Source organism: Passer domesticus, chromosome 1 (genome assembly GCF_036417665.1).
Source record: "Passer domesticus isolate bPasDom1 chromosome 1, bPasDom1.hap1, whole genome shotgun sequence".
NCBI lineage: Eukaryota > Metazoa > Chordata > Aves > Passeriformes > Passeridae > Passer > Passer domesticus.
In genome coordinates, this window is record NC_087474.1 from 159596005 (window position 1) to 159620778 (window position 24774).

Genomic DNA, 24774 nt, shown 5'->3' on the forward strand with positions numbered 1-24774 from the left:
ATTTCTTCCTTCCATTTAGTCTGAATCTCTCGTTTTTCAGTTTTAAATAATTTCCTTTGCCCTGTCACTCAATTCCTTTGTCCAAATTCCCTCTCCAGCTCTCCTGGAGCCCCTGGAAGGGGCTTTAAGGTCTCCCTGGAGATGGACATTCCCAGCTCTCCCAGCCTGGCTCCAGCCCCTGGAGCATCTCCATGGCCTTGTCTGGATTTATTCCAACATATTTTCTGTGCTGAGGACCCCAGAAGTGAATTCAGCACTCCAGGTTGGGTCTCACCAGAGCAGAGGGGGCAATGCTCTCCCTTGACCTGTCCACATCATGGACACAAGCTCAGGATCCAGCCCAGGAGCCCAGGGCACATTTGGCTTTCTTGGCTTTGAGCTAAATAAGGTTAACGACACTTGACTTCCTAAAATGAATGTAGGGAAATTTTGCTGGGTCATCCTTTATTTCATTGGAACTTCAGATTTCATTTTGAGCCACATGGATTTACCCAACTTGTGGTACATTTCAAATTCAGAGGCTCAGAAGTGCAGGATTTTTTCCAGGAGGTTTGGTTTTGCTCCAATAAGCCTACGCTGCCTTGCTGGATGTGTGAGATGTCTCTCAGGATTTTCAGCAGCGTAACTGAGAGCTCAGCCTGTCTTTGAACCAGTGAATTGATCACAGAAAGGGAAAATTATCTCTTGGATAATGGAATGACCCCTGTGAAAGGGTTCTTCTGGTTTTATTTAGTTCTTAGGAAGGTCTCAACTAAGCAAAGACTGATCACTGCTTTGGTACTGAGGGTTTCCAAAACATTCCAAGCAGCTGCAGTGTTAAAGATTGATTTAAACCCATATTTAGCTTAGTGTTTAATGAATTTCAGCATTTACCTCTCTGGCATGAGATCCTTTGTAACTGCTTCAGCAGCCAATCAAAGATTTATTTTATTTTATTTTTAATCAGCCTATTTTTTCCCCCAAAGCTTCAAACCTTTTCATGTCCCTTTCTCTTAGGAACCATCTACTCTTTAATTCAGCCCTGAGGTCCTGCACAAACAGTGACTCTGACACACTTTTTGCAGAAATATGATTGCAGGGGTTTTTTTTGTGTCCCGGGCTATTGTGCAGAGCCAAAGTGTCTGAAAGGCGCTTTGGGGCAGCCTTTGGCTGGAAATGAAAATTGCTTTTGGGAATCCCACAAAAAGGATTAACTTTGACTTCATCTCTAGTTTGTTCTCCAAATTAATAATCAATCTGCCAGCTGGACCCGTGCCAGGCACTTGCCTGGTTGGAGAAGGGGGAATGGCCCATGTGAAACAAGAACAGTCAGAGAACCACGGAGTTGGTTGGGTTGGAAAAAACATCTTGAGATTCCTTGCATTTCTCAGATCTCAAACATCTACCCCAATTTTAAAAACTCTTCTGCTCCGTGGCTCTTCCCACAACAAAAGCTTTCCATTTGTGCAAATTCCTGCTCAGAGCAGCATTTCTGTTTGAGAGAGTCCTTAAGCATGTGCTTAGCTCCTGTTTAAATCTACAAGACAGTGCTTAATTGCTTTTCCCCATCAAGTGCTCAAATGATGTTCAGAGTCATGTTGTAACATATGGTGAGACATTTTCCTGTGCAGCATCATTGGAATTACACCGGAGATGAATCTGACCACGGATGTTAGAGACAGAACCAACTTGTCAGGTTCCCTGCTCACCCTCCCCATACAATGTTTTTTACGCCAGTCTGGTTTGGGGATTTCTACAATTCCTTTTTGACTGGGTTGTAATCACTCTGACTACACTCTCCTCTAATATTCTGCCCACGTTTTCCCTTTAGTAGAGTTTCCTCTTTCTTGCCTCCACTCTGGAGACCGCCTGGAAATAATTCCATTCCCTTATTAGCGTACCTGGATTCAATATTTGTGAAGAACTCAAAATCTGCTCTTTTTCTTTGCCTCTGAGCTTTGAGCACAGATTTCCCAGCACAAACCCGGTGTATTTTTTGGCAGAATCAAAGGCTTTTTTACTGCTTTACAAATGAAACCTGAACCTACAGGCAGGCACACACGAACACACAAATGTTCCTCCCCTTATGGACCTGTTCATTAATAGCCCATTGTCTTCCAGAGCTTTTCATCAGGCCCACAGTGAATGAATTTTGCATTCAAATGTGAAACATGCCCTTTTTCAATCTATCTCCTTTGTAATTTGAATTGCTGCCAGTGGAATAGTCTTTAGATGGCAAAATCCAGTGATTGAATTTTGAAATTTGAGTTTAAGGATTTCAAATCTGCACTGAACTATGAGGCATTTGGTAATACTTGGTGGTTGAACCAAACACTTTCTGGGCAGGAATCTGCAACCAGCAAGACCCAAACTTCCTCATATGTGTTTCCCTGGACTTTGGAGAAATCCCATTAGACCTCTCCTAGTGGTACTGAGTGTGGGATGTGCAGCAGGTGGTGCTGGACAGGCCCAAACAGCCACAAACCATGAATGGGACTACCCAAAATCTCAAGGAATTATTGTGAGACCTTACCTGGAAGAACAAATCCAACTCTGTGACTTCCAGCATCAGAAGGACTGGAGCTGCTGGATGAGTCTAGGGGAGGCCATGGAAATGCTCCAAGGGCTGGAGTCCCAGTGCCTGAAGGGGCTCCAGGAGAGCTGGAGAGAGATTTGGGACAGGGGAATGGAGTGACAGGATAAAGAGAAATTATTTAAAACTGAAAGAGAGGAGATTCAGACCAGATACAAAGATGAAATTCACCACTGTGAGCGTGGGAAGGTCCTGGCACAGATTGTCCAGAGAATCTGCCCCATTCCTGGAATTATCCAAGGCCAAGCTGGATGGGGCTTGGAGCAACCTGGGATAGTGGAAGGTGTCCCTGCCTGTGGCAGGGGGTTGGAACAAGGTGATCTTTAAGATCCCTTCCAGCCCAAACCATTCCAGGATTCTACATCCACACTGATTCTACATCCACACTGGGAATCAGTGAGAAGAGGCTCATGGCTCTTCTGCCACGTCCTCCCACCTCCAAACAGGTTTTCCCAACCCACCTCCAAGCTCCATTCCCAAAGGTGCAGAGGTGTTCGTATCCAAAGGGTTGCAGGGCAACGAGAAGAGGTAATTAGGGAGATCTGCAACGAGGAAGGAAAGGATGAAAGAAAAGTTATTCTTCTGAGGATATTAAAACCAGAGGAATGGACATGCTCCTTGGAGCATTTGAGTGGTTTAATGATTGTTAATGACTAATTAATTAATAATCACTGGTAGTAATGAAGGCCAGATTTTCGTTTCTCATTAAAAGATGTAGCTGGACTTATTCTGAGGTGATTTACACCAAGTTCCTGACTCAGCACATCCACATCACCCATCCTTTATGTGATTTATAGCAGCTTTTAAAGCAAGAACTGGATGGCTTTGATCCAGTTGCTTTCTTTGAGTCCAGCAGGATAAATCAGCAGGCATCAGACCAGGTCTTTGAAGAGCAAAAGGTGGTTATTTTAATTTTTAATTTTTTTCTTGCCTCAATATCGCTGTGCACTTTCTGTGTGCATCTAGAAATGGATTTCAGGCTCTGCCAAGTGTGGTTTTGGCCCTAGATAGATTTTATCCTGATATTGCATTCAATGTTGTTCTGTCAGCTTTTCTGCCATGGGAGTGTGAGACCAGGCACAGCATCTGGGGAGTGTTATTTGTTTTCTGATACTTTCCCTGGGGTTTGCTGTTCTTGTTGGTTTTCTGATTTATTTTCCTTTTTTTTTTTTTTTTTTTTTTCCTTTTGGATGAGGTTACTTCTGTTGATGTATGGCCCAGATCTGTCCTAGTCTACTTTGAAAGCTGGTAAATGAGTAAAGCTGGGCTTTGGGATTGGAAGTGATGCGAGGGCAAATGTATTCCCACATCTGAAGAGAGTTCAGGTTCCTTGGGGCAGGGGGTGTCTGTGTGTGGCAATGTACACAAATTTGATGCTCCAAAAATGGGAGATTTGAGCATTTCTATTTGTTGGGAAAGGCTGCTTAAACAGAAAAGAGCTGAGGGTAGAGTTAAGGATGAAAGGACAGGCTGGAAGACCTGGGGTTGTTTAGTCTGGGGAAGAGAAATCTCCAGGGAGATCTCAGAGTCCTTTCCAGTGCCCAAAGGAGCTCCAGGAGAGCTGGAGAGGGACTTGGGACAAGGGCTGGAGTGACAGGACACAGGGAATGGCTTTAAACTGCCAGGGAACAGGGTGAGATGGGATATTGGGAAGAAATTCTTCCCTGCGAGAGCAGAGAGGTGCTGACACAAGTTTTCCAGAGAAATTGTGGGTGCCCCATCCATGGAAGTGTCCAAGGCCAGGTTGGGTAGGACACTGAGCAGTCTGGTTTAGTGGAAGGTGTCCCTGCCCATGGCAGGAGGTTGGAATTAGGTGATCTCCAAAACCATTCTATGGTTCCAAAATTCTATTATTAGGAGCCTTTTAAAAGCAGTTTTATAGATATCCTCAAACCCATAAATGAAAAAAAGCACTAAAAAACCCCTCAGCTAACAAACAAAAAAAAACAAAAAACAAAAAACCAAAACCAAACCACAAGACAAATGCATCAATATCTTAAAAAAACCCAAAAAACAAAACAACACAACAGTCTGTTATAGAGGGAGAGTAAAAGCTTGAAAAATACAAGAGGGGAAAAAAAGGAAAAGTGTAGGAATTTTATTCTTCAGACCAGGAAAGATGAATAAAAAGCAAAAATCAGAGTCTACTAAACCCATAATAAATCCTGATGGTATTGGTTTGTTACTAGCTTGAAATGACAGATTTATTTATAATAATGAAGGAATTCTAATAAACGCCTGTATTCTGTAATTGGAAGAGAGCCTGGTTCCTTAATCCACATCCCAGCCTAATGAAATACTTTTCATTACACCAGCAGCTGGAAAACCTGCTATACATCATCCAGCAAAGTGAGATGTGTGCAAGAGTAACAAGACAGAGCAATTTGGAACGCAAGGGTTTTAAAAGAGCAGGTTAAAACTAATTTGGGATCGTTGCTCTTTAGGAAAAGAAAAGTAGAAGAGTTCCCCAAATCTGGAGAGAGGAGCATGTGTGTGTAAGCACAGCAGCCTCACATCTGTCTTAGGCACAATATCCATCTGAAACAGTATCCAAAAATTTAGGGATTGTGGGTAATATTATGATTATAATTGAATAATAGCATGCTCATTAAAACAGAGGCATTAATAGCAATCAACTTATGGAAAATAGATTTTTGTCGCGCTAAATTAATACTTTCTAGGAGAATACAGAGCTGGTTGTTGGAGTCTGGGAATTTGTCATTATTTGTACACATCATAAATAAGGCATTTTTCTCGGTGACAGTGGATAAACAGAACAACTCAATAATGCAGATCTTGGAAATACGAGCAGCACGTAGAGGGGTGAATACAGAATTCAGAGTTCCCATGAGACTGGCCTTGCATCTCTCGGTCCCTTCCAAAAAGGGTGTTGGGGGATGTCAGAGGGTGCATGAAAGAGAGCAAAGAACAATGCCAGGGTCTGAAAGCCTCCAAGAGATGATGTGACAGCTTAGAGAAAATCATGTGAAGAGCTGCTGATCCAGAGAAGACAGATTTATTTCCCATGAGATGGATGGATGGATGGATGGATGGATGGATGGATGGATGGATGGATGGATGGAGAACCATGGGATCATAGAATGGTTTGGGTTGGAAGGGACCTTAAAGGTTATTTAGTTCCAACCCCCTGCCATGGGCAGGGACACCTTCCACTAGACCAGGTTGCCCCAAACCCCTGCTCCAAACACCTCCAACCTGTCCTTGGACACTCTCAGGGCTGGGAAATTCAGACATTTAGTAGGGTCCAGACATTTAGAAATGTGGACAAGCACCAGAAAAAAAAAAAGTTCTGTGTATTGCCCACAACTTCTACAGTAAAATTAATTTGGGTTTTTTATGATTTTTATTTTTTTAACTATGAACAGTGCTCTAACCCAAACCAGAAATAATTCAGGGAGGCTCAGTGCCACATGCTGAACAGAATCTGAGTGGACACTGAGAGCAGGACATGCTCTGTCACCCAGGCCACGGTGGCACAGGGACGTGGAGGGAGGCTCAGAATCATCGTGTGAGGAGCAGGTCAGAGCCTGCACCGGGTTGAGACCTGCAAAGAACTTGTCTGTGACTCAGGGCAGGTCTCTGGAGCAGCAGCACAGAGCTGTCCAGGCCATCTGTGGTGCACCTGGGGCTGCTGAGCAGCTTGGCTCCATCTGGAGCTGCCGTGGGCTCGCTGCTGGCGTTGCTGTCCCTCCTCTGAGGATGGTCAGCTGGGGAAATGGGACATCTTTCCCCATGTCCCTCCAGTGAAGGCAGATGGCCCTTTTGCTCTGCCTCCACATCCTGTCTCAGGCTCCTGTGAAGCCCAGGCTGTGCACAGGGGTGCTGACCTTCTCCCCATCTATTGAATTTCTGCCCTTGCTCTCTGCCTCTGCACTCCCTGAGTGGCCATATCCCAGGAGATAGGACTGGACAAGACACAGAAGCAATGGGTGGAAAATGACAGCAGTTTTTGGGTCCCCACTGTCCCAGCACATGAGGCAGAGCAGCTGATGCCCCTTTTCCCTGGTTTCACCCCTTGTGCTCACACAGAGACGGGGCTGCAATAATTTTTCCTGATGGTGATGAAAACACCCCACCTGTGGGATGAAGACCATGGAGACTTCCCTGTCTATGGCCCCTTCCCCATTCTGCTGCTTTTCTCCAGGCTGAAAGGATGCCAGGAGAAAGCAGGGATCTGTCCCTTTGATGTCTTCAGGTCCCTCTGGCCATGAGGGAGGAACATCCCTACCATGCCCAGAGCTCTGGGAATGTGGGGATGGGCTCAGGAGGGTCCTGGCCTGGCCTTTGTAAAAGGAACAAGGGAGGGGGGAAGCTGTGAATTGGGGTTCCCATGGCTGGGGGAAGTCAATACACATCTGTATGGGGTGTGGAGCAGGGGGTTGGGGGTGTATGGGGTGAGAGATGGGGCTGTGGGGGCAGTGAGGTGTATTTTAGGACCATAGTGTTACATCCATAAATGTGGGACACGGCTGTAGGGATGGGGAGGTGTGTCCAGGTTGCGTAGGGACAGGGCAGTGGGATTATTTACCCATGTGTCCCACACGTGGATCAATATGGTGGGTGTCACAGGGCTTTGGGGCTGTGCATGCATTGTGTTGGTGGGAAGTTGTGCATTGGTATATGGGATAAATGAGGCAGAGCTGTGGGGTTTGGGGTGTGTGTATGGAACAAGTGCTTAAAGAAATGTATATGGCATACGTGGGACTGGGCACAGGGCTGAGAAAGTGTGTATGGGATAAGTGGGAAAGGGATATAAGGTTAAGAAGGTGTATATGGGGTATGTGGGGCAGGGTTGTAGGGTTAAGGTGCATGTGGGACAAGTAGGACAGGGTCTTAGGGGCAAAAGGGTGTATATGGGACATGTGGGACAGGGCTGTAGGGTTAGGGAGGTTATATGGGATATGTGGGGCAGGGTTATAGGGTTAGGGAGGTGTATATGGGATATGTGGGAAAGACCTAAACAGTCAGGAAGGTTTATATGCGGCATGTGGGACAGGGCTACAGGGTTAAGGAGCTGTATATGGGATATGTGGGGCAGGGATATAGGGTTAGAGAGGTGTATATGGGATATGTGGGACAGAGCTATAGGGTTAGGAAGGTTTATATGGGATATGAAGGACAGAGCTACAGGGTTAGGAAGGTGTATATGGGATATGTGGGGCAGGGATATAGGGTCAGGAAGGTGTATATGGGATATGTGGGGCAGGTTTATAGGGTTAGGGAGGTGTATATGGGATATGTGGGAAAGAGCTATACAGTCAGGAAGGTTTACATGGGACATGAGGGACAGGGCTAAAGGCTTAGGGAGGTGTATATGGGATATGTGGGGCAGGGTTATAGGGTTAGAGAGATGTATATAAGATATGTGGAAAAGAGCTATACAGTCAGGAAGGTTTATATGGGACATGAGGGACAGGGCTATGGGGTTAGGAAGGTGTATATGGGATATGAGGAGCAGGGTTATAGGGTTAGGGAGGTGTATATGGGATATGTGGGAAAGACCTAAACAGTCAGGAAGGTTTATATGGGACATGAGGGACAGGGCTACAGGGTTAGGGATATGTGGGACAGAGCTACAGGGTCAGGACGCTGTATATGGGATATGTGAGGCAGGACTCTAAGGTTATGCATCCATGGGGTGGCTGTGTGGGATGAGGCTGTGCAGTTATGCGTGCACACGTGGGATAGGTGGGCTGTAGGGTTAGGGGGTTGTAGATGGGATATGTGGGGCAGGGCTATAGGGTTAGGGCGATCGTGAGACCGGGCAGCCCGGGGGGCTGCAGGGGGGCCGTCCACATGTGTGGGGTTGATGGAGGGGTCACAGCGAGGCGGGGGAGCCGCGGACGGACCAGCAGCAGGAGCAGGATGGAGACGCAGCTCCGCTGGGGGCTTGGTGGGATGGGGGCGGCGGGGGGCGCGGTGCCCGCTCCCCGCCCGCCCTGACGGCCGCTCTCCCTCTCTCCCCGCTCCGCCGCCCCGTCCCTCCCTCCCTGCTCTCCTCCCTCCAGCAGAGCCTCCGCCTCCGCCTCTCCGCCCGGCGCCTGGTCCTGGCGCGGCTGCCGAACGGTCCCGCTCGACGCCTCCCGGACCAAGTGCCTGTGTGACCGGCTCTCCGCCTTCGCCATCTTAGCCCAGCTCAGCCCCGACATGGTGAGTCCCGCGGAGGGAGGAGCGGAGGGGCCGGCGAGGCGCGGGGACACGCGGGGGACAGGGCGGAATGAAGCGGGAGGGAAGGGGACGCGCCCGGGATGCAGCGGAGCATCCCCGGCGTGCGGCTCTCGGGTACCGCGGGGACAGCCCCGAGCGCTGCCGCCGCCGCTGCCGCCGCTGCTGCTGCAGTCCGGTGTCACCGGGACCGTGGCGAGACAGCGTGAGGCTTTGCATAACCCTCCCCCTTCCTTCCCCGCCGTCCTTCCTCTCCCCTTCCCCCCGACCCTGACCGCAGCTTTGGGGACGCACACGCGCGGACACCGCGGGTGCCGCCGCGCTGCTCCCCTCGCCCTCCCCATCCATCCTTCCCTCCCTGCGCCGTGCCCTGGGACGTGGATCCCGCTAAGTGCGGGAAGCCGCCGGCCCCCGCGGGCGCGCTCGCTGCCGTGGGCTCCCCACGCACGGAATCTTCCGCACGTGGCTTTTTTTTGGGGGGGCGGAATCGCCCCGCTCCGCCTCCCTCCCCGCCTGTCTCCATCCCCGCCTGTCTCCATCCCCGCCTCGGCGTCCTTCCCGCTGCCCCGCGCAGTTTTGGGGTGTGTGTGTGTGTGTGTTTGTGGCGGGGTTCCCACTCTGGAATCGGGGGAGCGTGGAGGGGAGGAGTTGTGAAGTTTTGGCCGCTTGTCGGGGACGCGAAGTCGGTGCCGCGTCTCGGACGGAGCCTCCGGGAAAAAAAAAAAAGTGCGAGATTCCTAGAAATTATCGCTGGGCGGCTGCACCCTGAGTCAGAGCACGGGGAGGGTGCCAGGGCACTCAAGACAGCGCTGGGGTGGTCAAAAGACGCTTCTCAGGCTCCTCTCTTCCACCTTGTGCTTTTGAATTTGTTGTTCTTTCCTTCTTTCTTTTATTTTTTCTAAGTAGTTCATCCCTTTTTGGACAGTTCCCAGGTTCACAGAGCAAAGCCACCCCCTCCTCCACCTAAAGCTTCTACATCTGCCTGGGCACTGGGAGTTACTGGGCCCTTGCAATTATTTACTAATTATGGCTTGCTTGTTAAATGCTGGCTTAATTCGGCAAAAGGGGAGGGGAGAGGAAGAAAGGAAGGGTGAGCGTGGTAAAGGGAGAGGGGGGATCACATTTTCCAAGATGAAGGTTTGGTTTATTATTAGAAACACTAATGTATTTGGTCCACTAGTTACCATGGAAACAACATCTGCACTGAAGTGGTTTTAAAGACACAGTGTTGGTTGTGTTTGCCTGGGCCCCGAGAGCAGGCCCGGCCACCACAGGGCTGGGAAATGGGCTCTGGGCTCTTGGGCAGAGCAGCTTTTGGGCTCCTCTGGACAAAGCACCAACTCTGTGATCTCAGGTAGAGATATTCTGGGTGCAGGATGCTCAGAGGTAGGACTGGGAGTGTGTTCCCGCTTGGAAGGGCTCTGGAAGCAGCTGGTTGCATCAGTCCTGGCATCCCTGTACCCAGTCTCCTTCCATGGACTGTTTCCTTGTCCTGCCACCATAATCCAAGCGGGCAGGGAAGCAGCTGCTGGGCTGGTGCTCTCCAGGAGAGTTTCCAACCTTCTCGAGGTAGGCAGGGTGATCTGAGGTGAGCCAGGTGGGATTTGTCACCTGCCCTTGGGGCTTGCAGGGCTGTGAAGGGCTTCACCCTTCACCCCAAGCTCCAGCAGCTTTAGGGTCTGACGCCAGAGGTTGTGATCAATTAGTGAGCCCTGCCCTGCGTGGGAAGGACTCCAAGATATCCTGACAAAGTTTTGGGTGGTTGCATGGCTGGGGAAAATAAATTTCTGCTGCAGGGAGGCTTCTAAGGCAAAGCCTGGAGTGAAGCGAGCCCAGATGTGCAGCTGAGCTGCTGGTGAAGGTCCTCTGCTGATCCATCTTGTGGAAGTGGGCAGAGGATCAGGCAGTGTGGGAAAAGCAAAGGCAATCTTTGCCTTGGCTAAAGCAGAAGTTTCTCTTTTGTAGATTTTATGTTCACACACTGCTTGATATCATTTAATTAAGCAGCCTGGGGAAAAAATGGTTAATTTGCTGTGGCCAGATGCTGCTGGTCCATCAGCTCCAGGTGTTTGGGTGTTATCTGGATAACACAGGATGGGTGTCAGTCCTTTATCATCCCTGCAAGTATTTTTGCATTTGAGAGTGGGCTTGACTGCAGGAGGATACAGCTTCCTTGCCCCAGGCATGTTTCATTATATCTGCAACTAAACTTGCAGCTGCTCCTTTGGGGTTTAGGCCTAGAATTGCTTCTTTTGCCCTCTTTCCAACTCCTCTGGCTGCTGTTTGGGTTATGTTTTCCCCAGCTCATTTTTTCCCAGCCTTGAGAGCATCAGGATGAGTCCTTTGGCTGTGCTGGGGGGAGAACTGGGACTTGGATATCTCCTGAATCCCCCAGCTGAGCCAGTCCAAGGGTTTGATGATGATGATGATGATGATGATGATGATGCGGAGCACCACCCAGGCTGAACCAACTGGGACCCATCTCCTGCCTGTGCCTGTCCTGTGAGCCAGCATGGCTGTGCTCATCCAGCTCCTCATTCCCTCGCTTTCCTCCCCAAATCTCATTTTGAACAAGCCCACGTTGCCTCCCGTCCCCAGAGGTGGCATCTCGTCATCGTTGGTGTCTGCGGTGGTGACATTTATGGTGCAGTTTTTCATGTGCCTTTGGAGCTCTCAGGACAAGAAGCTCCGTCCGCCTGTGTCATTAATATTATTTATTGCTATAAATCTCCCTTCTGGAGCCTTTGGCCCTGGCAGCTTGAAATATTTGTAACTCTGGTATGGGCACAGCTCCTTTGCAGTGGAAAAAATGCTTTTGGGACGAGTGTTGCTGCTGATTCGGACTGGCCAAGGACAGTTTGCCTGGGCTGGGACCTGAGAGTTGCTGGTGTAGTGGGGAAAGGAAGCAGTTTTCCTTGATTTCAGTGAAGCTGAGGCTGAAAGTGCTGTATTTTGAGTCAATTTGGGAGACAGACATCCCTAAACCATGATGGAGCTGTTCGGATCCAGCTCAAAAGCTGGAGTTCAGATTTGTGTTTGATTTCCCCTGCTATTTCCACTTGACAGAGGCAGCCTCATGCCCTGCTTTGGCACAACTGCTGTTTGACTGTTGTGAAAGATTAAAACCTCTTAAATTAGGGAGCGCAGACAAGCATTTTGGGAGTGTCTTTTTGTTTTAGCTTTATACCCTGCCTGTCTTGGCAGGGCAATGCCTGTGGTGCTACACCTGCACAGTAGCAGTGCTGACAGAGAATGAGAGCAAAAGGAAACCACAGAGCTACATGTGATGCTTGAGGTGGTCATTTTTTCAATGTATTTTGGCAGTTTTTGGAGGTGGGAAGTAGAGCAGGAGCCTGAGGATGAGCAGCAAAGCCTTTCACTCTTTGGTTGTCTCATCTGTGTTTGGCTCGTGTTGTCTTTGCTGCCTTCCACCTTGTGCTTGGCCTTTGTAAAGTCAATCAAGCTTTAAAGCTTGGTCAAGCACAGCTTGGATGGGGTTTTGGGAAAGCTGGTGTGGTGGAAAGTGTCTCTGTCCAGCCAGGGGGTTGGAATTGGATGATCTTTGAAGTCCTTTCCAACCCAGACTGATGGTTCTGTGATTTGTGCAGCCCTTAGGGCTGGAGTAAAACTTGACAAATACATCTTTGTTGTCTCTCCCCCTCCTTACTGGTCCTGCCTGCAGAAAACTGATCAGAGAGAGGCATCTGAGCTCTCCTCTCATTCTTAGGCTTGATGAGGATTCGGAGCTGGTGGCAAGAACTTGTAGGGGTGCTGATTTTGTTATGTCTGCACTGAGTTTTTGGGACATCTCACCTCCATGTTGGTGTTTTCTGACAGGCAAAACCAGCAGCTGTTGAGTTTTATGGGTTTTTTTGTAGCAGAGCTGGCCTGGGTGCTGAGATGAGAGGAAACAGCCTCAAGTTGTACCAGTGGGGGTTTAGATTGGATAAAAGGAAAAAATGTCTTCAAGGAAAGAGTTGTCAAGCATTGGAACAGGCTGCCCAAGGAAGTTGTAGAGTCACCAACCCTGGAAGTGTTCAAGAAATATGTGCATGTGGCACTTGGGTGTTGGGTTGATGGTTGGACTTGATGATCTCAGAGATATTTTCCAGCCTGAATGATTCCAGGATTTATATCCCAGGATGTAGCAGGATGCTTTGTTCAGTGTTATCTCCAGTTTGCAAGAATGGGAAGCGCCTTTCCTGGCGTGCTTCTTATCCATGGGGATAAAGCTCCTCTGTAAACCCACAAGACTTCTTTTTTTTGTCCCTCAAAACCTCCCATTCTGGGATGGAAGGGACCTTCAAAGATCTTGTTGTGTCCTGAGGATCTTCCCCCTGAAAAGATTGTCCTGTGCTGCAGGAGCTCTCTGTACTTCATGGACAGTGCACACACACAAGGTGGGTTATTTTAAGCTCCTAAAATTCTGTAAGGCCTCTCTTCCACAGGGAGGAGATCCAGGTTTCCCAGCAGGAAAAAAAAAAAAAAAGAAAAAAAAAGTTGATGTTATGAATAAAATATTTTGTAAGAGTGTAGCAATTGTGACAACATTTTGATGGAAAATTATAGCAGTTTTATTTAGATAAGACTGGAGAACTCCATTTGGAGGTGAACATTTTAACATTTATATTCTTCCATCATTTATCACGTGAAATTTGGAGTCTGGATGAGAACAATGCCTTTTGCATACTTTGGGAACTGACAGTTCTCATGTTCACAACAGTTACCAGGCTTAGTTAATATTGATTCTGCTTTTTCTGCAACTTTAACTCTTTGATTCAAAAATTGGACTTTTCTGAGGAAGGGAAATTTTCAGTTTCGCCAGGCTTTGAGACATCAAACTCTGGTCATGTTTGGGGATATGGGGAAGAGTTTGGTGTATTTGGATGTGTTGTTGAGGCTACAGCCAGAGCTTTTCTGTGCCTGTTAGTGAAATTGTGACCTTGAGCTGAACACTTCCTTGCTTTCTGCTTCCCTTTCTCCAGCTGCAGCACCCTTGCAGGTGACATCCCGGGCTCTGTGCATCCACATTTGCACAGCACCCCGAGCCTGAAGGGTGCTCCAGGAAGCACCAAGTGCTGTCATTTCCCTGACAGAGCATTAGGAGCCTCCTCCTGCCCGCTTGGCAGGAGCTGTGCCAGGGTGAACATTGCTGAGCCACGAACATTTGAGCTTTTGAGGTCCAAATCCTCTGCGAGCTCCCGCGCTCGCGCTGCTGGCACCTCTTCCTGCAATCACCCCGTCCTCTCCAGGATGCTGCTGCATGTAGAGTGTCTCTTAGGAGCTGATTGTGCCTCTTGAGCTGGAAATGTTGCCTAAGATTTCCTGGGGATTTGTTCTGTTGCCACTGAACTCTCCCCGGGTGCCGAGGTGCCAAGGTGGGAGTGGCAAAGGGCCGCTCCAGCTGGACTCCTGCTCATCCCAGGAGATCTCCGTGCTGGGATTGGGGAAGGATGTGGTCTAAGTGCTGCTGGGGATTTCTGGGCTTTGCCCATCTCCTGCTCCACAGCGGGAGCAGCTGCTGTGTTTTCTCTGGGGTGCTTTTCCCCGAGGTCCGTGGCAGCCTGTAGGAGCAAGCTGGTGATTCTGTAAATCACGGGCTGCTCTTTGCTGTGCTCAGCAGGGAAGCTCTTTTCACTAAATCCAGTTTAGCCCTCCTGAGTTTCAGCAGGCGTGGACAGAATGGAGAAGACAGGGTAGGAACCAGCTGGGCAGACAGTTTTCCCCTCCTACTCTCTTTCTTAATGTGATTAAGGAGGAGACAGGATGTGTGATGCTCTTAGGGGGCCAAACTTGCCAGCCCACGGCCAAACCCCCTCTTGAGAGAAGTCCATTATTTTTCCAAAGTGCCCTCTTAACAGAAAGTACTGGATTTTGTCCCTGCGTTTTTGCTTTGCTGGAAATCACCTGGTTTTAAAGGGTTGCTCTGTCACTGACGTGGGTTCTGTCAGTTTGTGTTGCAGAGTAAATTCGGGCTAAATCTCATTTGAGTTTGAAGAGGACCTGGGGTTGATGTACAGGTGATTTATGCTGGGTTTTAAGAGGAGGGGGATCAGTGACAGAGCTTGTGGTGTGCTCCAGGTGCCAGAGGCAGCCTGGGTTTGTTTTTCTGCTGGAAGAATTGACTGGAGATTGCCACTGCTGTGTGCCATACACAGATACCTAATAAAAGATCCCATTAGCAAATAAATGATTGATATTGGAACATACACAGGCAAGGCATGAGAGACGAGTGGGATAGGAATTCCCTCTCAGCGCTGTGCTGTGCTTCTAGCAGAGACAACACTTGAATATATTAGAAGAAGACAGGTAGCACAGGAGGTAATAATAGGAGGATTTGGCTCAGCATAATAAGCAGTCATCCAGCATCCCACCTCCTTGGCGGCTGTCTGCGGATTTCGCTGTCTGTCGATCCTTTGGGTACTTGGGGAGATATTCCCAGCTGACAGCTTCCCTCCCCGAGCTCCTGCTCAGCGCTGGTGGATTCACCCAGGTCTTTAACTCCTGACAAAACTCCAGCTGGTGGGATTGCAGCAGCGTGGGGCTGCGGCTCGGCCCCCGCCAGCCGGAGCTGGAGCTCGGCGCAGCCCTGGCAGGGACTCTTCTGCAGGCAAATGCTGCATCACCCTCCCCTATCTCTCCATCTGAAGGGGACGTGGGAGAGGAGCAGGATCAAGTGGCTGGGAGCTTAAAGCCGTTGTGGGATTCAGTGCTGGAGCGTGAGTAATGCCGAGCCAAATTCACCCTTCGGTGGAAAGGCGAGAGCGGCGCTGGCATTAACCAAGTGACCCCAGGAGCAGAGCAGGGCTGGGGTTGGTCCCCTCTCTTCAGCTCAGATTAAAGCCTCACGGAGAATGCCTGGGATGCTGCATGTCCAGGCATTCCTGAGGGGTTTGGTGCTCATTCTGAGCTGCAGTGCTTAATGGCTCGTTGCCACGAAGGCAGCTTAGCAAGTGTGACAGCTGCCCTGTTACCCTGCCACAGCTTACTGCTCTGCTAAGGAGGTGTGGATTTAAGCCAGGACACCAGGGTCTTCCCAATTCCCACTTTCCCCTTTCCTAAGAGCCCGGAAAGCAGCGCTCAGCCTCACTTGTGAGCAGATTTGAGGGCCAGAAATGTGAACCAAGTGCGTGAGCGTTACCTGCCTGGAATTGCTCTGCTCTGGGTCCAGGCAGGATGACTGGCACGGCCCAGAGTGTGGGAGGGCGTGTGGGAGAGGATGATGTGTCAGAGATGTTTGGTGCCACACCGGTGGCTGAGCTCTGTGAGACATTTTGGCTCTTCCCTCAAAGAAAAAAGGCTGAGGGGAAAGAGGGTGATAATCTTCAAAAGGGTTGAAGGTGGCTGTGGAAAGGGAATAATCTGCTTTCTGTGTCTGCTGGGGATTGGGCTCAAATTGCAGGATGAGAGATTTAATTCAGGCACAAGGGAAAAGCTTCTGACTGCAGGGATAGTCAAGAGCCCAGACTCCATCAGCAAAGGTTTTCTTGAAGAGGCTGGGGGTGATTTTGATGGTTTGGCATCAGGCTGAGGCGTGAGCTGAGCTCGTCAGGTCTTTTCCACTCTCTTACCTGGAATTCTGTGATGTAGATCCCCTTGGTGTCTGTGCCTTGCTGTGTAAAAAGAGAGGAACATGGCAGAGAGGCAGCACATTGGTGGGAGGGGAAGGAGTGGGCTAGAGGCAGGTGGGAAAGCCAAAAATCACCGAGTCTGTCCACAACTTTCCCACTTCCACCTGTAGCTGTCGATCCGCTGTCATCTCACATTTACAACCTGCAGTTTGTGCCACCAGGGAGAGGCTTCAGCTGTGAGAGCACCACTCCAGCCTGCTCAGCTCTGAGCCACAAAACCACCCTGACCCAGCAGTGTGGGAAATTCAGCTGAATTTTCCATCTGGAACCCCAGGATGCCGGGTGGGGGCGGGGACGGGGGTGGGCATGGGGGCCCGTGTAAACAGCACGAGGTTGTTAGTCATGGCAAGGTGGTCACATCTGCCAGGGCTGGGCTGTGGGCACTGCACCAGGCAGAGCTTCACAGGGGAGGTTTGAAGCTCTGGGTGCTCAGGGAGCTTCTCCCAAGGCAGGAGGACGGCGTGGGAGCATCACAAAGGGGCTTGTTTGAAAATGGTAACGAGTGGGTGCTGGAGGCTGGGTTTCATGGGCTCGTGGGGTGGAAGTCAGAATTAGTGCTAAATGAGATTATCTTCCTTTTCAAAGCACTTCAGGGACTGAGCGCAGCGCGTTCCAAGAGTCAGGCAAACTGTTGAGTGTTACTTGTCTTTCTTCTATCATTCTGCACCCATGTCCGCTGTACTTTGGCCTGGAAAGGCAATTTTTTAGGTAAATTTGACAATCTGCTTCACCTCTGAGCCCTTTATGCCCTGCAGAAAGGCTGAGGTTGCCCTTAAATTGCCATGAGGTAGGAAATGGGTAAGCCATTATTATTATGTCCATTTAAGCCCAAATTGAAGCAGTTTATGAAAGGTTTGTGCCCTTCATACTTTTGCCATCAAGTAATAGCTGGGTAGATAAACTTGCTGGCAAGATTTTGGTAATCATTAAGCAGAAATGGGCACTACATGTGGAAAAGTAATGTCAGAGTTGTAACCAGGAGTATTTGAGCCCAAAATGTTCCTATGAATGTGAGGAGTGTTTAATGAAGAAACTGATATTGTGCTGGGTGTGATATCAGCCAGCCAAAACTCAGCCTGCAGCTTCATTGCTGGCTGCCTACCTGCCCTGCACACCACAAGAATATACAGAATATATTCAATAAATCTGTGAAAGCAAAATGACTCCGCTCATTTCCCACAAGTGAGACAATGCTTTCATTTTCCATGACAAATGGTTCTTTTCCCTCTTTTTAAACATGGCAATCATGCCAGCATCTCCCCAGGTGGGGAATATCCGACTGCTGGGGCCACTTTTGATTTTGTTTATGTCAGCTCAGTACAGCTGTAAATCCAGGGGCTGTTCCAGCTTCGCTTTCCAATCACTCAGCTGTGAATGAGTTGGGGGTTGGGGTTGGAAGCTGATTCCTCGAGGGCTGCTTGGAGATCTCTGCTCCACATGGAGGGAATTTGCACCAGCGATTCCCTGGTGAGCAGCTGGGGATGGAAACACGCTGGATCCCAGGGGCTCCTCGGATTGCAGTGGGAATAAAGCTGTCATTATCCTCATAACAGCAGAATAACCCAAATGGCTGAAATCCCTTCATCTTCTTGTCTTAGCCAAGAAAGCCCTGAAAACCTCTGAGGACTGGCAGTGAACTGGGGACGATTTACTCCAAGGTTGTTGGTTCAGCCTTGGTTTGGGTCCAGGGCAGGGATCTTCAGTGATTGAATAGTGAGAGGTTAGAGCATCTGCAAGTCATAATTAATGTATGTTCAGCCTGGAGAAGACTGAGGGGAGACCTCATCAGCCTCCTCATGAGGGGAAGCAGAGGGGCAGCAGCAATTTCTTCTCTCTGTGACAGTGGTAGGACCTGAGGGAATGGCTGGAGCTGTGTCAGGGGAGGGTTAGACTGGAAATCAGGAAAAGATTCTTCATCCAGGGGGTCGTTCGGCACTGGAACAGGTTCCCCAGGGAATGGTCATGGCCCCAAGACTGACAGAGCTCAAGGAGTGTTTGGACAACTCTCTCAGGCACTGGGTGGGAGTGTTGGGGTGTCCTGTGCAGGGCCAGGAGTTGGACTCAATGATCCCACTGGGTCTCCTCCAACTCAGGATATTCCGTGATTCTCTGAACTGAAGGGTCTTGGATAAAGTAATGTTTTTAAGAGATGCTTCAAGCATGGCTTGTGCAGTCTTTGCACAAATGTTCATTGTTTGTGGTTTGGAGGAAGGTTTTCCTTATGGACTGCTCTTCAGCAGTCAGGGGGAAAGGGAAGGTGGGTATTTGCTCTCTGTGATGGTCGGCAGGTGGGTGATCTGAGCATCTGGGGCAGCATCTGCATCCTGCAGAGACTGAGACCTCCCATGTTCCCCACTCCTCAGGTGTGTCTCTCCAAAGGGCAGGATGCAGGGGAGTGGGGAAAGGAGCGTTTTGCCCATGCTGTGGGGAGAGCTGCTGCTCTGGCACCACTCTCCAGCACGCCACTGATAGTGTAAAACAAACAGCGGGCTAGTTTGGAGTAATTTGGTGAAATGCTGTCGCCTGGCATGGAACCAAAATACTGCTTAAATCAGGATAAACACAGTCTGGATTCTACTCTCATTTTCCATTCCCAGTCTGCTATGGACTTATTTTATTTTAGCTATGTGTAAATCTTACCACATTTCCCTGCAAGGTGCTCAGCTGGGAAGCTACAGGGGATGAGGGCAGCGAGCTTCCAAGTCAGTTATGGAATTTGAACTGGTTGTTCTCTGTGTAGCACAAGGAAAGGGCAATTCCAAGCAGGAGGGTGCAGGAAAAAAGATTCATTTTTAAAGTAGTTACAGAGCATATGTCCCTGTGGTAAAATAATGCCAGTAATGGTAATAGTAGTAGTAGTAACAATGATTATTATGATAATGATAATAATTGTAAGTTCCATGGCAGAGGCAGCTTCAGAACAGGAGCAGCTCTAGCAGCTCCTGTAATTGTCCCTAATGTTTAATTTTTATAATGCTCCTTGGATGTGTCTTAGCTTGTGGCAACCAGCGGTGTTCAGGACATGGCATGGTCCATGGATCATAGAAGTGTTTAGGTTAGGAAAGACCTCCAAGACCATCAAGTCCAACCTTCAAGTGAATCCCACCACGTCCCCTAAACATAACTCAGAGTGCCACATCTACTCCTTTTTTTTCACATTTCCAGGAATGATGACTTCCTGGAGAGCCTGTCCCAATGCTTAACCACCCTTTCAACAGAGAAGTTTTTCCTAATATCCAAATTGAACCTCTCCTGGTGCATTTTGAGAGCATTTCCCCTTGTCTTATTATTTGCCTGGGAGAAGCAGCCGACCCTCACCTCAGCACAACCTCATTTCAAGGAGTTTTAGAGAATTAATGTTGCACTGAGCAGTATGGACAAGTCCCCTCTGCTTTGAATGTTTGTATGAATATCTGCATTGTACCACTTCATCTCAGGGCAGTGGAGTGGATCCTGGAGCATTTGATTTTCCAGGGCTGACAGGGGGAGATTGAGGTTTGCTGTTTCCCGCAGTGCCCGTGTCAGTGCTGCTGCACAGCGTGATTAAAGTTCACTTCTGCCCCTGTTTTCTCAGCAGCAAAAAGCTCCTGCCTGTGGAGGAATTGGCCATTTTTATTATTACCAGCTTCATTGTGGAAAATGATTTTATTTTCTTTTCTCTGTGCTTTAAAGGGAAAGGCTGGAACAGAACAATTTTTCCATATGCATGAAAAGCAAAGGTTTAAAAACCAGCCATGCCATCTGACCAGCTCACAAACAGTTAAGCCAAAAGCTTTCTCCCGTCTCTCCCCCATCCTTCCCAAAGGTTTTGCACAGCAGAGAATAAGGTGCTGGTGCTTGATTGTTGTGACAGAGCCCTAGGACCCCCCCGAGGCATTTGCACACAGCAGGAATCTAAGCTGAATTAAGCTTTGGAAGAGAGATGGAGGGGCAGTATTATTCCCTTCATGTCCAGGGGATCAAAATAGGCCCCCAAGAAGATAAAGCCAGTGTTTGCCACCTAAATCAGATCACTGAGAGTCCTTTGAAAAGATTGGCTTAAGTGATGGAGCTGTGTGTCCACAGCTGACCTGTGGGCGAGCTGGGTGTAGACCCCGCTCTCCTCCTTGGGGTCCCCAGCTCCTCACTCTGCTTCCCAGCCCACAGCTGGCAGAGGGATGCAGGGTGACTCGAGGATCTTCATCAGAGCTCCATAAAACCAGGATTTCAGTAGCTTGGCTGAGCGAGGCGCAGTTGGAAAGGGACAAGTAAAGCAAATAAAACTTCAAGTGTTTTAAAGAGTGGTGGTGAAAATGTTTGGGAACAGCTGTGTGGTCAGGAGGAGAGAGTTCCTCAGCATTAATATGGAGCTGATCCTGTCATTCTTGACATCAGGACTGGACATTGAGGCACTGGGAGAGCAGCCTGGGAGTTCCAGCCTGGCAGTGGGCATTGCTGACTGGCAGGTGCATAATGCCCACTGTTAACTCCTGTAATCCCCTGCCGGCCTGGAGGAAATTATCCTGACAATTCCCATTAAGGAGAGGCTGAGTGACCACCCCTCTGCCCTGAAAACTTCTTCAAAGCTGTTTACTAAAAGCAAATTGTCAGGTTGTATCTTGTGAGAGGAGTCAATACCCACTGAAGAGTTAGTGATTGTTAATAAATAGTAGCGTGTTAAGACGTCTCTCTGGGTGATTTTTGTGTGCTGTAATTACACAGAATTGCCTGTTAGACTGGACAAATAACATAAAAAGAGCCCTGAGCTCCACAAATGTGTTCCTGACAATGGGTGACTATTAGCTTTTACATGGCAAGTCTGTGGTTTTGATAGGAGGGAAGCAAAGCAAGGTGGAAATCCTCTGGACCTGGATTGCAGTGGCAGGGCCTGAACTGGGAAGGTGTCACATCTTCCAGAAAGAAGGTGTGAAAAGATGATTTATTAATGATTCCTCTAATTCTTCATGGAGGGACCTCAAAGCCCTTCTCAGAGGATAAATGATGGAGAAGAGAAGGCTCTGGGGAGACCTTATTTTGATTTTTCAATACGTGAAGTGTTATAATAAAGGTGGAAAGACTTTTTTACAGGTTTAATTCAGGATAGGGTTAATTTTAGTAGCCAGTGTGGGACTGTATTTTGGGTTGTTGAGCACTGCCATTGCTGCCACAGAGTGAGAGGATGAGGGGGAACGGCTTAAACTGAAAGAGGGTGGAATTATATTAAATATTGGAACGAAACTTTTTCTTGTAAGGGTAGTGAAACCCTGGCACATGCTGTACAGGAATTCTGTGGCTGCCCCATCCCTGGAAGTGTTCAAGGCAGGATGGGGCTTGGAACAACCTGGCATAGTGGAAGGTGTCCCTGTCCATGACAGGGAGTTTGAATGAGATGATTTCAAAGGTCCCTTTCAACTCAAACTATTCTGTGATTCTGTGGGGAAAAAGGAATATTTTGGTCCTTTCTCACAGCTCGTGTGCTTTGGGCTGAGTGAACCCTGTAGACCTCTGACAAGGCTGACCCACCAAAAAAATCTCCTGTCACTCCTGGCCCAATCCTGACATCCCCCAGGAAGTGCTTGTGTCCTGCTCTCCCTCTCTCCCTGTACTTCTGCAGGAAATCTCTGGTCAAGTGAAAGAAAACTAAGCCTTCCCTTGAGCACACACAGGGTACATGGAAATTTCCCATCCCAATGAAATATAAATGTGATATCCACAGGGCCTGAGCCTGGATGAGAAATCCTGAATCTGACTGAATTGGGGATTAAAAAAAAATCAGTGGTTTTTTGGCAGCTGACAAGAGCACATTCACCTCTTGGTCATTCAACCCTCCTGAGTTGTTTTCTCCAGCACTGACACACACCTTTTGTTCTGGAAGCTGTTTGCTTCTGTAAGCCCTGCTAAAAGCATTATTTCCCAGCAATTTTGACACCTCTCTCCCTGCTTTGACAAGAGTTGTCCAACCAGCAGTGAAATCAATACAGTGTGGCTTTAAAAAAAAATCTTCACAGGAGTCATAAAAAGCCTTTGGGCCAGTGGCAGAGCTGAACCATTGCTGTGCAATTCTTGGAGTAAATCCCACCCAGCTGGTCCAGGTCTGTGTCAGGAGAGTGGAGTGAGCCTGGTTGCTTTGAGCCTGTGACCTGTGAGGGGAGGGAGAGGGACTTGCTCGGTCTTGCAAAGATGTAAAGGGCTCTCTGGTCACAGCCTGTGGGACAGTTACAAAAATTATAAAACCAAATTCCTCTGGCTTGTGCCTGGTGGTTTGACAAGGAGGAAAAGACAAACTGCAGCTCGGGAGGTGCGTGGAATAATTTAGGTTGAGAAAAAAATCTCCAAGACAGTCAAGTCCAAGCATTAACCTGGTAATGCCACGTTCATGGCTAAACCACTTCCCTAAGTGCAATTTCCAGACATTTCCTTAACACTTCCTGGGATGCAGGTTCCACCACTTCCCTGAGCAGCCTGTTCCACTGCTTTTCAGTGAAAAAATTCTTCCTGATAGCCAATCTATACCTCCCCTTGTGCGACCTCAGGAAAAACCCAGTCGCCAATAGAGAGCTGTGGCTCTGGAATGGGCACCTGTGGGATGAGAGCTCTCCATCCTGGAGAATTCCCAAATCCAGACAAAGCCATCACCAGCCTCACCTGATGTTAGTGCTGGTCTTGCTCCAAGCAGCAAATTGGGTTGTAAAGCTGGAGATGTCCCTTGCAACCGGAGCTCCTGCAATTCTCTGACTTCATGAATCTTTAATTCCAAATGTGCAGGAAGTCAGGCTCAAGGCAACTATTATGAATAGCAAACACATTTCTAAAACCAAACAGACCCCAACCCCCCCAAATTCTAACCTCGTGTGCCTGTGTTTAATTTCAGAGCAGAATAAATGGTTTAATTTTTCGGTGATTTTATTGGTGTGATGTTGTGCCTATAAAGACCTTGTTCAAGCCTTTCTTGGAATAAAGGATGGAAAAAGCAGAAAGAACAGCTTGGTTGTAAGGTCTGGGGCAAACTGCACAGCATTAAGAAATACTTTGTTCTAATTGGAGCCTGTTTGACCCTGGAGCCAGAGCAGGGTAATGGAAAAAGCACAACTCAAATTGAGTCGCTTTTCACAGCGTTCTGCAGAAAGCCAGAGAAGGAAAGGGAGAAATGGAGAGAATTTGAAAGGGGGAGAGCCGGAAAAATGCATTAAGAGCAAGAAGAAAAGGCAGAATATGCCGTGGGAAATAGCCAAAAGAAAGGAGACAGAGAAGACAAAGGAGAGCAAAAACTTAGGGAGAAAGGAAGAGAAGGAAAAAGAAGGAAGCAAGGTGAAATTGTAAAGGGAAGGAGGAGCGTCCTTCTGCCCTGCCAGGCAGAGCGATGAGGTGGCAGGGCAGCGAGTGGCCCCAGGCAGCAGCGCTTGTTATTTCCATCCTGGCTGATGTCATTGATTGCCTCCCTCCTCCCCTGTCATGCATGGTGACAGAATCGCAGCCCTTGCGACTCAGAACGACCTGCTCTGTTCCCCACTGGCCCAGGGAAAAGTTTTATTTCCAGCTCCAAACAGGCACAGATTTTTCTGTGTTTCAGGGGGTTTTTTGGGTAGCCCCTCTTAGCAGTTCCTCTCTGGGACCACCTCCAGTCCAAGCAGGTAGGGATTCTATTCCTGGCCTGCAATTAGCCATTTTTTTCATCTGCAAACAACCTGTTTTTTCCTCAGCTGTGGTGCTGTGGAAACCCCATAGGACTGTTCCTTCTCATACGTTGACATTTTTTATGTGGGTAGCATCTTTATTTTTTAAGCCAACCTTGATTTCCCCATTTTTCCTTCTTTAAGGAAATTTTCCTCGCAAGGCTCAGATCCAGCAGCATCTGACCACCTTCTGTCAGGGGGTTTAATTAGTCAGAAAAAATAAAACAAATGATGATTTGTTTGCTGAACGGAAGATGTGGTGGGTAGAGAAAGAAGGTGGGGAGGACAAAGAAACCTTAATAATGAAGGAAGAAAACAGAATCCTAAGATATTGTGGTTTACGTCTTTAGGACTTGCTTAATATAACAGTAAATGCCCTCAAGTTGCACCGGGGGAGGTTTAGATTGGATATTAGGAAAAAATTCTTCATGGAAAAGGTGGTAAAGAACTGAAGCAAGGAAATAACAGAGTCACTATCCCTGGAAGTGATCAAAAAACGTGGATATGGCACTTGAGGGAGGACATGGTTTAGTGGTGAGTGTGATGGTGGTGTTGGGTTGATGGTTGGACTTGCTGATCTTAAAGGTCTTTTCCAACCTTGATTATTTGCATATTCCCAAAGGAGCAAGCTCCTCTTCTTCCTGCAGCCAGTGATTTTTGTGGTTACCCCCTTCCTGGTGCCAACAAAAATCCCATCAGGGCTGGACCGATCCTTCCTTTCCTGTAGGGTGGA

At 48.5% G+C, this 24774-nt stretch overlaps 1 protein-coding gene across 16 annotated transcripts in view; it reads left to right on the forward strand.

The window, feature by feature from the left end:
- ADGRB1 (adhesion G protein-coupled receptor B1) overlaps positions 1 to 24774 on the forward strand; it is a 282418-nt gene that overhangs the window by 187678 nt on the left and 69966 nt on the right. For 12 of the 16 annotated variants that reach the window (XM_064399042.1, XM_064399067.1, XM_064399077.1 and 9 more), the window contains one exon: positions 8602 to 8743. In XM_064399042.1, coding sequence (XP_064255112.1) covers positions 8602 to 8743 — 142 coding nt within the window. The remainder of the gene's footprint in view (positions 1 to 8601; positions 8744 to 24774) is intronic. The other 4 variants (XM_064399058.1, XM_064399115.1, XM_064399149.1 and 1 more) reach the window with 1 other exon arrangement.